Source organism: Podarcis raffonei, chromosome 2, assembly GCF_027172205.1.
Source record: "Podarcis raffonei isolate rPodRaf1 chromosome 2, rPodRaf1.pri, whole genome shotgun sequence".
NCBI classification, from domain to species: Eukaryota; Metazoa; Chordata; class Lepidosauria; order Squamata; family Lacertidae; genus Podarcis; species Podarcis raffonei.
In genome coordinates, this window is record NC_070603.1 from 89,519,614 (window position 1) to 89,534,985 (window position 15,372).

The 15,372-nt window shown below is 41.1% G+C and overlaps 1 protein-coding gene across 1 annotated transcript in view; it reads left to right on the forward strand.

The window, feature by feature from the left end:
• PLXND1 (plexin D1) overlaps positions 1 to 15,372 on the forward strand; it is a 149,305-nt gene that overhangs the window by 31,147 nt on the left and 102,786 nt on the right. Inside the window, exon 2 of the mRNA XM_053378082.1 lies at positions 13,253 to 13,429. Within this exon, the coding sequence (XP_053234057.1) occupies positions 13,253 to 13,429 (177 nt within the window). The remainder of the gene's footprint in view (positions 1 to 13,252; positions 13,430 to 15,372) is intronic.

Consider the following 15,372-nt stretch of genomic DNA (forward strand, 5'->3'; position numbering starts at 1 on the left):
TCCTCTGTCGACCCCTGATGCATCATCATTGTTATTATAAATGAGCATTCACTGCACAAAAGCCAGTGACATCAGAAAAATCAGTAGAATTAGTTGAGAAAAACGAATAGCTGTTTCATCAGTTCATTGTCTTCTGTCTAGCTACTACAATAGATGAAAGAATTATGTTAGCTGAGCAGACTTCAAAGTGTTTGCTTTCACTGTTTCTTGTTTGTTTTTCTTTTCTCATTAGCATTCCCCCCATTGATTAGAGTGCTTATGTTCCCCTTTCAGTTCACAACAATTTCGGATCAAATCATGGAAATCTCTCTTAATAGATCCAATTGGAATTTCATCAGAACAAGTATTTGGGCATTAGATATAAAAGAGGTCCATGTGGGATGGAAACATGCTTCTAATTAATGACAGATTTAAGTTTTATCAGTTTTACATCCAGATACGTTGAGAGAGTTTTAGTTTCATGGAGAAGAAAATATATGCTATATATGAGCCATTCCTTTCAAAATACTTATATATTATAAACAGGAAATAATTGCACATAAAACTGCTTAAGAATTCAGAGTTGTTAATAGATATTGCAAAGGAAGCAGCTACTCAAGATTCCTTTTTTCAGCATGTGGATTAGATAGATGCTGATAACTTAAAAGCCTAATAAAATGACGAAGGCACTAAAATTAATGTCTATAAATGTTAGTGAACAATAATCCTAGAAAACAGGACAGTTGTCAATCTGTTTTTTTAAAAGATGCTGTAGATTGCTTACTTTGTTGTTGTTTAGTCGTTTAGTCGTGTCCGACTCTTCGTGACCCCATGGACCAGAGCACGCCAGGCACTTCTGTCTTCCACTGTCTCCCGCAGTTTGGTCAGACTCATGTTTGTAGCTTCAAGAACACTGTCCAACCATCTCGTCCTCTATCGTCCCCTTCTCCTTGTGCCCTCCATCTTTCCCAGCATCAGGGTCTTTTCCAGGGAGTCTTCTCTTCTCATGAGGTGGCCAAAATATTGGAGCCTCAGCTTCACGATCTGTCCTTCCAGTGAGCATTCAGGCCTGATTTCCTTAAGAATGGATGCGTTTGATCTTCTTGCAGTCCATGGGACTCTCAAGAGTCTCCTCCAGCACCATAATTCAAAAGCATCAATTCTTCGGCGATCAGCCTTCTTTATGGTCCAGCTCTCACTTCCATACATCACTACTGGGAAAACCATGGCTTTAACTATACGGACCTTTGTTGGCAAGGTGATGTCTCTGCTTTTTAAGATGCTGTCTAGGTTTGCCATCGCCTTTCTCCCAAGGAGCAGGCGTCTTTTAATTTTGTGACTGCTGTCACCATCTGCAGTGATCATGGAGCCCAAGAAAGTAAAATCTCTCACTGCCTCCATTTCTTCCCCTTCTATTTGCCAGAGATTGCATACTAGGGTGGTTATATTCATTGCTAGTTCTACTCAGAATAAACCCAGTGAGGTTTATGGGCAGGGCTAGCGAGGTTCATTAATTTCTGTGGGTCTACTGTGTGTAGGCTATAATCCATATCATTGGAGTGGGTCTTATAGGTCATCTGTGACCCACTTACTGTGAATAACAAAAATCAAGTTTATACATCTCAGGCTTGTTACTTCTCTCAAGATCTGTGCAATAGGGTTTTCACGAAACAGGCAGATTTAGAGTCCAGGTTAAGAACAGATAGCGTTGTTCATAATTGACATCTTCATTTGATACTAAAGCAAATAAGATGATTTGGGTCTTGGGAATTTAATCATTAGCCTATAATAGCAAACACATTGGGATATTAGTTGCCAGGGTGCCAAAGAGTTCCTTTTGTGGGATTTAGCAGAACCCTACATTTAGCAGATAAATTGGTCTCTGCAGATATTATGCACATGGAACTTTAATTATACATGCTGTCCACAGAGTTTGGATATTAAAAGTTTTTCCATCCTGTTGATAACAAAAAGATAACAAAAACAAAACAAAACAAATCTTTCAGTAATTGCAGCTCAGTTTATGTTGTACAATGTATGTGATTATGTGTGCATGTTCCAAGTTATATGTTGGCCAGGCATCTAGACCCCTTGGTTGAGGATAACTGAGCACAAGTCCAAGATGTTTACTAGAAATCTAGAAGCACCCATTAACTGTGAATTTTATGCAGTGCTATTTTTGTATAAAAAATAGTGCCAGAACTCACCATGAACACCTCCCTCGTTCTCTTAGAATGGCAATAGTGTCCACCTGAGAGGTGCCAGAACTGAGTTCCGGGTGAAGAAAGCCCTGATTTTATGTAATGTCATCACATACATTCTGATTTTATTTATTTATTTATTTATTTATTTAGAAAGATGTCATCCTATTTCATACAAAAAAAGAGATCCTTGGACTTGTCACCTTCCCTAAAAGAAGTATTTTGATATATAACATGAATACCATGTCCCCACCACAGGTTTAAATGGCTTAAGTTTATCTATATTTTCATAAATATTTTCCTCTCTCAGAGAAAAGTGGATGTGAATATGTGGCTACTTTTTACAAAATAGCTCTACTCGTGAGTAATTGTTCTATTCAAATATAATCACATATGTTGGTGATATATGGCTTGTCAGCTGATTTCCATTACTCTAAGACCTTAGTTATATTACATTTTGTGAGAAGAAGTATCTTTTGAGCATTAATACAGTCAAACCATATATATATATATATAATAAAAAAAAACTTTGCCTTCAAATGGTACGGTAAAGGTATGCCTGACCGTTGGGTCCAGTCATGACTGACTCTGGGGTTGCGGCATTCATCTCGCTTTATTGGCCGAGGGAGCCGGCGTACAGCTTCCGGGTCATGTGGCCAGCATGACTAAGCTGCTTCTGGCGAACCAGAGCAGCGCACGAAAACGCCGTTTACCTTCCCGCTGGAGCGGTACCTTTTTATCTACTTGCACTTTGAGGTGCCTTCATATGGTAGCTTTGTATTATTCCATTATGCAAACTTTCTGCGCTAGAACAATTTGTGATAACTAAACAATCCTTTCATGTTGTAATCTTTGCGAGCAGCAAGCCCCTTGTGCAGGTCTGTATGCGCCGCCGGGGCGCAAAGATCCACCCAGCACCCTCAAATTTAGTTTAGCGAAACATCAGTCTTGTCAAAGGTGCTGCTGACCCCGTTGCTGTATGGCAACTCAATACAATACATAACTTAATCTTTTGATGTAAGTGTTAATTTCGCGTGCACGACGCCATTGAGAATGACAAGTCCCATCGTTGAGTCAGACAAGCACCGCTGCTGGCACTGCGCGTCTTTAGTAAATGAGCACACAAAGTCGAAAATCCTTTAGTGAAACAGTAGGTATACATTTCAGTAATACCTAGGTATATATGGATTTTGTTTCTCTAGCTTGATCAAAATTATTTATTATTTCATAACAGGTAGATAGTTAAGAGCTTAGGCGGCTTCAGCAGCAGGCACCTGGCGCTCCCCAGAATTAGCACCCGGGCTCCCCGCACCCCTTGCACCCCCGGGTAAAGACGGCCCTGCCCTTGTGGGATAGGTTTCATTGATGAAGCTCTTGTGGAGGAACTATATTGAGTATTCCAGTCATAATAGCATTTCACTCTTAAGTTTTGGATTCCAGTCAATTGGGTGACATTATTTATTGTATTATACTTTTAAAGATTAAACATAAACAAAGATTAGCATAATTTTGAAAAGTTAAACAACAAGGCTGTACAGTGGTACCTTGGTTTACAACCATAATCCATTCCAGAGGTCCGGTTGTAAACCAAAACAGGTTGTAACCCAAGGTGCGCTTTCGCCAATGAGGCGGGCCTCAAAAAAAAGGGGGGGTAATCCAAAAAAAGGGACACGCACTTCCGGGTTTGACGTGATTGTAATCCAAAATGGTTGTAATCCAAAACGGTTGCAAACCAAGGTACCACTGTAATGGGATGTACAGCTACCATCTGTGAGAAACCTCTATGTTGTTCTGATGAAGCAGAAAGCAGGGTGCAGTCCAGGAGATCACATCATCATAATTTGAATATTTGGAGAAATTGTTTTATATGTTACACTACAGTGGCTACCACTCATATTCATATGCTCATTTATATGCACACAGCCTTGTTTTGTCTAGTTATAGCTCATTTTCATACCATTTTCATTGTTTAGGGGGTTCCTGTGATTTCTTGTACTCTTGGGAACTTCTTTGTTTTGGTTACCTGTCATTGTGAGTAATCGTTTGAAACAAACTATGGCTTACTGTGAACAAGCAGCATGCTGGTGTTGCATTCTGCTCTAATGCTGCTCGTGCCACTCCTCTGTTTACCGAAGCCTGGTGGAAACAAACCACAGTGATGGCTTAGCATTGCATGATAACCGACACTTGTGGCTTCCTTCCATCAAATAAACCATGAGCAGAAATGAAGGTTAGGTCTTGGCTTGCCACTCGTGGTGTGTTTGGGAGAAGCAAACTGCACGCACTGGTTCTCATGTCATGTTGTGCCAGCACGGTGTCCTCTAAGATCAGCAAAGAGGAGCAAGGCAGGTGTGATTTGAGGAGTGCACGCCAGCACACTGTTCATGCACAGCAAAACATGGTTTCTTTCAGACTATGGCTTACCAGGACATGCAAACAGGAGGGCCATGTTTGAGCTGATTTTTCTGTGGAGACATTACACCTAATGTTTAACTGAAATCTTTTGTAACTTAATCCTTCTGTAACTTCATCACAATATATGTCTATATGTTTTCCCCACAGCCCCGGTCTGCTGCAGCAGAGAAAAAATGCAGCCCTTCTCTGTGTGATAGCCCTTCAAGAATTTGAAAGGTGCTATCATGTTCCTTTGTGTTTCTTCTCTAGTCTAAACATAGCCAGTCCCTTCAACCTTTCCAGTTTTCATGTAAGATACAAATGTAAAAAAAAATAAAAAAATAAGAAGTTTATGCACTACAAAATCCAATGCATGGTAACTGTATTGCATCTGCTAATGCAAAAACCAAAGTGTATAAACTTTGTAGTGTTGAGATGCTTTGGAAGATACATATTCTGATCAAATACTTGATGGCAGAACAAAAATCACTTTAAACCAGCCTCCCCCTTCCCTTCCTTCCAGCTATTTTGGGTTGTAACTCCAGTCGTACTACTGCCCATCCTAGCCTGGGCTGATGAAAGTTGTAGTCCGAAACATCTGGAGGGCACAGGTTGGGAAAGGCTGGTGGCTGAGCCTGAGCAAAGCACTGAGTTCATGTCTCTTCAAGGAGGAGTGTTTCGTTTCACTTGAACCAGGGACCATATGTTAAAACAAGGGTCTCTGTTTAAGATATTAAAAACCAGGCAGTTATAGATGAGAAAGGACAGTCTTTCAGATAACCTGCTCTGAAGCCGTTTTGAGCCTTAAAAGTTACAACCGGCACTTTTTAGTTGGAGCTGGAGGAAATGGTCTGGGACTCAGTGCATATGACAAAGCGCCAGTTGTTTTAAATCACTTTATCTTGATCGGGTAAAATACAGCTCCTTCCACGTATTCTGAAACTACAATGAGAGACGGAAAATACTTTTAGTGCCAGGGCAAAGGGGGAAATGAATAGGAAGGGAGGAACTCTGATGGGACGGAAGAAGGGGGCAGCTTCCACATAAAATTAGGTCAGCGGCTGCAGTTTACCCACCTGTGTTTTTAATATTACATGTGAACACAGCACATCCTAGGCAGAGACAAGCAGAAGTAAAAGACTAGCACAGCATGAATGAGAATATAGCTGCAGTATATTTGGATACGAATGGAAGTGCTCATTTGGGGAGAACCCAACCTGCATTTGCTAGTATTACACAACATTATTACCTTTGCTCAACCCTATTGGCATAGGGTGGACTATTTATTTTTGATGTAAAAGGCTGAGTACTGCACAAGTCTACAGATTCATAACTATTGTCAAATTGTATGATGGTGAACTGTGTTCTCTACACTGGATTTATGTCACTGGATATTATACAGTAGTTTATATTTGGAGAGTTTTTCATTTTAATTCTAATGATAGCTAATGGTTTACTTTTAAAAAGTGGGTCTCTTTCATAAGAATTAATAGAAATTCTTTTTGTGTAGTAAAAAATAGCTTTTGACATGAGTCTTCATATGCTCCATATTTATGTCCCATAAATTCATAAAGAATAATTTAATGCTAGCAATGTCATTTTCCCAGGACTTCATGCATGCTTGGAGTCAACAGCTTAATCCTCTGCTAAGTTGCATGAAAAGGACCAGAAGAAACCCTCTGACTTCCTTTCGCATTGTGGCAAAAAAAGTTTTAATAGAAATACAGTATTTCCTGTTCAAAGAAGTTTACATTTGATTTGTAAGACACACACACACACACACACACACACACACACACTCCTCAATTTGGTCAAGAACGTTCAAGCTCACAAAATACAGGACCCAAAATCTGTTAAATTCATTGTTTCCTTGAGCGTTGCCTTACCACTTCTTTTCTGTGTTTCTTCAGAAACTGACTTCCTGAAAGCTAACCTCTCCTTGTTTAATTTAATTAATCTTCTGCATGGCAGCAACTGTGGTTAATCATCTATCTTATACTGTACTCCAATTTGGAGATTTAAGAAAAAATGCATTGGGGCCTTATGGTTTTAGATGGAATAAGCTTTTTCTTCTTCTCCCAGAATCATATCTCATATATATTTATATATGTATGAACAAGATGAATTGAAACAATTTTGCCATTTTTTTTAATTGCAGTAAGAATACTATACCCTACACTGAAATACCTCTCTGCCACGTTATATATGCTTACAGGTGTACAAAATATGCAGTTCCCTAATTTGGACAGAAAGAAGGGTGGGTGTCTTATTTGTGTCCTCCCTGGACTTTATTCAGTTATGTGAGACTGGAATAATATCACACATTCTTGATTTTGGTATCAGCTGTTAGGAGCAGGCATCACATAGGTAATCAGGTGCTTGGGAGCTTTTCAACCCTGTTGGCAGGGATATAACAGCAGCCCAGTAGGGAGCACTGTCATGCAACTCTTCCCCTACTCATCGTTCTTCATCAGCTTCATCAGCATAAAGATGTTGCAGAATTCCATACAAACAGGAACCTAAACAAGAACGACCAGTCAGTTGAAATATCATGGACGCCTACTACCATCATTTACTCTACCTCCCTTACCCTCCTTGCTAAGTAGCAGATGATGAAAAAGAAAACTGCTAACCCCCCCAAAAAAAATCATGTAGGCCATACAAATGTTTATGTCTTTTGGGGGGAATAATTTTGTAGGGATATGGAAGGAAATCGCCCTAAAATCACATTAATAAAATACAGATGACAACAGAAGGTGAAGGATTCTAATTAATGAACTTGAAGTGAACTTTAATCCACAACAGCTGATGCCGTAATAAAGTTGTTAGTCTTTTAGTTGCTAAAGTACTCTTCTGATAAGTATCTTGTAGTATAACCCCGGAATTGATATATAGACTCAGGACTATTTACTACTCTGGACAGAAAGGAAAGGATCACATCCTTTTACCATCCTTTTACTATCTCACAGTATCTCTGGAACAGGCAAGCATCATAACCAGGCTTCCCCGTATAGGAAGGCCACAACATTGTGTCATCAGCAAATAAATGGCATGATAATAAGCTAAATTTTGCAGAGAGGAAACATACAATGCTCCACAAAAAATAAACCCAGAGAAATATGAAAACCCCCCATCATATTTAGAAGATTTTGGTGAAAATTACAACAACCAAAGACTATAGACCCAACCCATCCAGTGTCCTTCCTCTCCTTATTCTCTATCCTCTGTTATCCTAGTTCCTCTTTCAGCTTCATACCTTTCCCACTCCAGTTACCAAACTCTCGTTTCCGATCTGGTTTTACTGTATGTTAACTTAGAAGTTTTGCGCCAGCTTATGTGCAATAGAAGGAAGACACAAAAAAGATTAATAAACAGTTAACGTAAGCTGAGATGTGCAAAATTATGCCCAAACCCAAATTTTGCGCATGGTAGCCTTCTAAATTCCTGACACATGTGTTCTTCAGTTTTACTTTAGCCTTTTGAAATGACTAGGTATTTATTCATTTGGCATAAAGTGAAACTCTGTACCCCCAGGCACACCATTGGGGTGGTGTGTGTTTGTCCTATGTCACGTGCAGGAGACAATTTGTTTTCTCTATCTGAAGCAGTGGCGTAGCGTGGGAGGTGCAGGGGGGGCCGGCTGCACCGGGCGCAACATCTGGGGGTTAGGGTTAGGGGGCGCAAATCCACGGGTTAGGGGGCGCAAATCCACGGGTTAGGGGGCACAAATTACTTGCCTTGCCCCGGGTGCTGACAACCCATGCTACGCCACTGATCTGAAGGATGTATTTTCCTATAGAAAGGAATGGGAGAGAGTGAGAATGTATTGGGGAGAACTGTGGAAGTGAAGCCAAATGTGTGCTCTGATCCAGACACCACTTGGTCTCAGCTCAACGCACATAAGATCTGATGTATACCTCTGACTGAGGTTCCTCCAAGCTTTGGACTTTCTCTTCCTCTGCCCATTATATCTAGTACATGAAGGAAAATGATATATAGATTATTATATAAATTTGAATTAAAAACAGCCCTCCTGGCTCTTGATATGTTTACGATGAGGCATGAAAGTTGTCCTCTACAGCATTCAAAGAAGAAATCTAGACCTTCTAGTTCAGGAAACAATTATCTTCACCAGTGTTTGCCAAATCCAAGACTGTTAAATAAAGAAAGCAGCTGTTCCTGCCTCTCCCAAGGGCCTTCCATACTCTCATTTTCTGAATAGGCCATGTGCATTTGTTTCCAATTTGTAGTGTGCTGTCTGCGTGTGCTTTGCCTAGGTATAACTTTTGTTACAGGGATATCTCATTTCAGAGCGATATGTGCTGTTTTCTATACAGACAGCCTCCACCATTGTACTGATTGCAAAGAAATGTTGTGTTTGAAAAGGATTCACTTGTTGAACCCATTTCTGGTGTGGAAGAAACATGCTTTCTGGTGCCTGGTATTACAAAAGCATGAGCCTCCTCTGCTTGGTATGGCAGAATTCACAAAAATTGCTGACGTAAATAAGAATCAATATACTCATCATATCCATGGACAACCTTTTGCATTCTGTGGTTAAGTACACATTGCTTATCCTGGTCTTTGGCTCATTTTTCCGTTTCATAGAAAGGAGTTGTGCTGTCAAAGTACTTGAATCAGTTCAGTTGCATGGACTACAAGGGACTAATCAACTATCATTAGTATGGGGAGCCAGCATAAAGTATGCTGGTTTAAGTTAAGCCAGTGTAAAGTATTCTGATTGAAATGCTGTTCAGGAGTGAGGCTACTGCTAACTAAGCTGGCCTAAGCCTGGCAGAGGGAAAACAAATCTTTAAAATAATTTGATTTGCACCTCATTTTTGCTGGTGTACATCCCATCAGGATGCCGGATCACATGACTGAGCTGAATGGAGTTAGGATCCACCATAAGTCGCCCTTGCTCAGTCCTCTGCCCTGCCATTCCCCCATTTTCCATCCTCCAGTGTTGCTCCAGCTTCCCTAACCTCAGCTGAGCCATATGAAGGAGTTAAACCAGCATAACTCCTAATGAGCTGGGATGAGGGATTTACGCCAATGTGGGCTAGCTCAGGCATAGGCAAACTTGGCCCTCCAGATGTTTTGGGACTACAGTTCCCATCATCCCTGACCACTGGTCCCGTTAGCCAGGGATCATGCGAGTTGTAGTCCTAAAACATCTGGAGGGCCGAGTTTGTCTATGCCTAGTCTAGCTGTTTCAGGAATCAATCGGCTGAGCTGGAGATCCATTTGATCCCAACTCACTCATCCAGGAGATATTTTCTTTGGATTGCTCCTTTATTATGATCTATAGCCATTAACGGTACTTGAGTATCTGTAGTTTATATTTAGTGGCAACGACTTTGATTCAGATATGACTGTGAGAGAGACCTAGGAACTTGACTTAAAATATGTATAGCGGAACCTCGGTTGTTGAACGTAATCAGTTCCGGAAGACCGTTCGACTTCTGAAACGTTTGACAACCGAGGCGCAATTGCCAGTCATCAAAATCCATTGAAAAAATGGAGAAATGCACCTCGGAAGCCTTTTGACTGAGGTGTGTTCGAAAACGGAAGCATTCACTTCCAGATTGTCAGCGTTCGGGTTCTGAGTTGTTCAGCTTTGGAAGCGTTCAACAATCAAAGTTACATTGTATAAGTAGACTAAAATGGGGAAGGACTATTAACTAAGAAAAATGAAAGGGACATACATAGTAAAAACCAATTGTGTTGCCCAGTTACAGGAAGAAATAAAAGCATTGCTTCAGAGATGGGGTTGGATTTTTGTTTTTCATAGCATTAAATAATGCAGAGCTGCAAAATACATTTTGCAGAGATCCTCATATTTGTAACACATTATCTCTTCTGTTTGGTCTCTAATAAACCATGCCATATAGTTGAGCCTATGTTAGTCTTTCTTGGCACTTGTTTTCAGCATAAAAGGTTTTTAAATCAGCCCTTTCCATCTTGCCTTAGTGTGGCTTACAAAGTCAGTTAACTCCTGGCCTACTGCCTTTGCAGGATAGGGGAGAATGACCAGACATAGTGTTCATTAATTTGGATAAAGCATAACCTTCAGTTTGTGGCAACAAATTTGCATTTGCGTGCTAATGAAGAGAGAGGCTCCGAAAACAGGTTTGCAACTCTTCAATTCTGCCTTGGCAATGGTTCAAGATCAAAACAGATAAGAGGTGCATTTGATCAAAGAGAATATTATAGGTCACTATTTCCATACTTGCTTAAGTGCATCTAAAGGCTGTGAAGACCTATGGGGGATACTGCCTGCCCACCCGTTAGTCCTAGTCCACTCAGGACCTCCATACACACTGCCCAGGCTTGTGCCCTGAGGAGGCCACTTTGGTGCTGCTAACACAGTGGTTTAACTCCATCCTGGAGGTGCACTCCATGGATGACAACAATTACTTTCATCTGTAAAGAACAACGCCAAGGGAATGTTCAGAATAGGAATTGTTTATCACCATACCTGCTTAATCAAATAAGATTTTGTGTTTCAGTTCCTTAGGAACAATGACATCCTGAAACCAAAACCCCAGATCTATTAAAATTTGCAGTGAAAATGGCAAAACCAATCTCCCTCTGAAAACGACCCATTCAGAGGCGACCTGGTGGGAATGTCCTATTTGATTTGCATCCCGGGGGGGGGGGGGATCCTTAACCCCAGGATCAACCCGGATGGCCTATCAGGCAGCATTCAGGTTGACTGATTTGGGATACATACCCAGTGTCTGTGCCCAAACCGATTTACATCTGAATCATTAAAGCTGTGGCCATCTCAGTCCCAAGATGTTTGCTGCTTCAGCACTTCGGAACCCCTCTCCCCAGTGACCTCCGACCTGCTGTGCTTGTGTTTCCAACTTAGCCCCAAGTCCTTGTTCGGACAGCATGCTAAACCAAACCTTTCCCTTGCTCAGCAACAAGGACCAAGGGGAGCAAAGCGGCAGCAAACTCCCCTCGGGGAGCCCAAGCATTTGCACGATCTTGCTAAGCCAAAGTTTGGGTTAGTGTGTTGTGTAAACCAGGACATTGACTTTAATAATAGCAGGCTGAAATTTAGTGTCTTTTCGAGTTGGGGTGCGGGTTTAACATGAAAAGCGGAGAGTTTTCAGCAAGTATATGACCCAAGTCCTTTATTGGCCATTCCACTAGTGTGAATCCTTCTATGATTCATCTCGTGTGTTTCTTCAACATGCACCGTTTCCTTGCGCAGAATCTCTGACCATCTCCTGCTAGACAGCCTGTGACGGCTAGCCAAAAACATTGATAAGTTGTGCAAGAGTCTTCTGTTTAGAATCTGTTAAGTTGCTGCATTTACCATGCTCAGTTAGAACAATTCTGTAAACCATCAAAACAAAACAGAGCTATGAAGAAAAAAAAGTTGCATATTACTCATTTGTTTCTAGTCTGAGGACTTTTTTTAAAATTTACTTGTAGCATACACTGAAGTCCTGTTTTTACTTAAATGGTATCTGAGCAGATTCTGAGATTAGCAGTGCAGCTGTTATTAGTTTTTATTTTCAGTGCTGCAACCTTTATTGTTTGTTCTTTTTAAAAAAACAGCTTTGGCAAGGTTAATATTTCTTGCCTTGGCATTCAGGAAACTACTCTTACCTGAAAGATACTGACATTGCTTGTTTCCATTCCTTAAATGGACCTTGAGCCTAAAGTGCAGTAGGATAGCTATATTCCTACTGAGAAGCATGAGTTCAGAGGAGTTTATTCAATATGCTGAGGATTGCAACCTAAAACCATTGGAAAGAAATGTTAAGGGAATTAGGTTGCTTAACTTCAGTAATATTGCAGTGTTGTAAAGATATATGCAAATTTGCCAAACATAGAGGACAGAATATTTACATATGTTTAAGTCAGGGAGATATAAAAGCCACCTGCAAGTGTGACAAAGAATAAAACCCTGTAGACTTATACAAATAATGATACGATAACCTGTTTAGTCTTTTCTCTGCATTGCATCCTGCCTGTGAGAGCAAGTGCATTTGGTGCTGATGAATTCATGTATAAGGCCACTGTTTCCCCCCGTGGACTTTATGAATTTCGAGAAAATCCATCAGTGTCATGAGACTACGATACAATTTATCGGGCAAGCTATTTTGGTGACAGATTATGCAGATCTGTATTACACCAAACACTCTTTCAAACAGAAGTAGAAGATCAATCATTTTCAACTATGATTACATTAAGGCAGAGAGTGACGTTCACTTTTGATAGTATTCCTGCTTTTATGGTTTTATGACCTTTTCATTTCTTACGTTACTGTTTTCTGTAATCATGTTCTAATTGTTTTATTCTTGTAAATGGCCCTGGGGTGGCCTAAAAATACCTGTAATAAATAGATGGTAAGAAAAAAGGAGCCTCAAGCTGAAACCCTTGACATTATATATGCTCAATACCTGTCTTGCATAGTAGTGTTATGTGGGGGAAGCAGGAAATATAGAACATGAAAAATAGATGTGTCTCTGTTTGGGAACATTGTGAAGTAATACAAAATTTGCTTCCCCTGTTAAAATCTCAGCACACCCACCCACCCCCGAGGCCACCTCCATTGCATTATTTGCAATGTAGAGTGCAGGGGATGCAAAAACCAAATACAGATGCCTACAGTGTCCCAATAGTTATTTACTAATGTACCTTTCCCCCCTTTTCAGTTGCAACCAGAACAGTTGGACTGTGGAGCAGCGCATCTCCAGCATCCATTGTCAATCCTGCAACCTATCAAGGCCAGGCCAGTGTTCACTTCGCCAGGACTTACATCAGTAGCTGTCACCAGCGTCAATAATTACACAGTTGTATTTCTGGGAACAGCCAATGGAAGACTGCTCAAGGTAAAACTTAACAGTAGTAACCAAATGGTTACTAAAGGGCTTTGTAGTAATCGGTATATATTTACATGGTGAAATGCTTGACAATAAGTAACCACCTTTGGAAAGCTGTTTTTTAAATTGCCACCTCACCTTTATGTAGCTATCATGCTTAGTAAATTGAGTCAGGCTGGCTCAGTTCCTGAATGATTGACTGCCAAGGAGCTCCTGAATCAGAAGGAAGTGGTTTTAATGATTCATCTCCCTTCTAATGTTACGGGACGCTAAAGAACCGAAGGCATGGTTTTTCAGAAAAAAGACACAAGAAGTCCAGAGTGCTTGTGGTTGTTAAAGATTCCGTGGTGCTTTTTTGTAAACAATAAAATTGCTAATTTGTGCACTTTGGCTAAATAGCAGTTTGGGCAACTGTACTTTCTAAACCCCAAATTCCCCAGCCACTTTCTTTGCATGTACAGTCATATTTGATTGTCTGACTGTTTCTCTTGAAAGTTTAAGATCAATTGAATTTCAGTTGCATTTTCCACCAAACTGTACTGTTCCAAACAGGCTGATTAAGCACTGTTTAATGTGCTATCAGCAGTGGCGTAGCGTGGGTTGTCAGCACCCAGGGCAAGGCAAGTAATTTGCACCCCCTAACCCGTGGATTTGCGCCCCCTAACCCGTGGATTTGCGCCCCCTAACCCCCAGATGTTGCGCCCGGTGCGGCCGGCCCCCCTGCACCCCCCCACGCTATGCCACTGGCTATCAGTGCTAAACAGTAGATAAGCACCGAACATTATGATTATCTGCAATGCCAATTATCTGGCTCGTTCAGCTCTAGCTTGTCTGTTAATCAGAGTTATCCTAGGGCACTTGCTTTCTGTACTAGCTGTTCTTTTTTTTATCTCATAGGTGGCTGCAGGGATGTTATGAGGTCTGCTGAGTGATATTTAAGTGTTTGAAATCCCTGTATGGGAGGAACTGGGTGATCATGAAAGGCTGATATGACTGTCTGAACAACTTGGGTTAGCATTTGTGAAATGATGGCTTTTGATAGATCCTCACAACAATAGAATTATTTATTATTATTTCTTAAATTTGTATACTGCCCTAAACCTGTAGATTTCAGGTGTGGAGTGTATCTTGTAGAAATTTCCTGCACCATAAACTGGCAGTTTTATTGCCTATCCAAGCAAGGGACTGGGCCTGCCTGTGGCAGTTTAATATCTGGGGAAAATTAAAACAATACGCATGCTGCCTTACCATTGACCTCTCAGTTTGCTTTTGTGTCTTTGGCAGTCAAGACCTGTTTTGAAGGGGGCGGGACTGCAGGATGCCTGTCATGTCATTGCTGTGGTAGCCAATGCAGCAGACCTTTATTCTTAGTGATTGCCATCTTTGTGTGTCAGCTGGCAGGAGATAAGAGTGGGAGAGTCCAGTCCAGGCATGATGCTGCCCAGAAGTCACTCTTGCATTGGAGTGAATTTGCAGTTTCCCAGCAACGGCGTAGATGATGTCATCAGCCTGAGGAGGCTGCTCTAGGAATCTCTACAGCTCTTTCATCATGCAAATAAACCCTGCCTGACTGCTGCTGAAGGTTTATCACATATTTCTTAGACTACAGTTGGTCCAGGCTGAGTTTTCTTCACTCCCCTTGTTATTCAGCTGTTAGCCTTCTGCTGCAGTTCTTCCACCCTTCCCTAAGTCTTTCATTCAGTCATGGACCACAATAGCTCTTGTGCCATCACTCATTCAGTAATGTCTCAAACAAAATGCTTCCATAGACTGTTCGTCAACCTTGGGTCCCCAGATGTTATTGGACTACAACCCCCACCATCCACAGCCAGCTGAACCAATGTCCAGGGATGATAGGAGCTGTAGTCTAACAATATCTGAGAACCCACAGTTGAAGAACAGAGCTGGACTACTGCTTAAGTGAGCCTAATGATAACTGTGTTCAGTTCAGA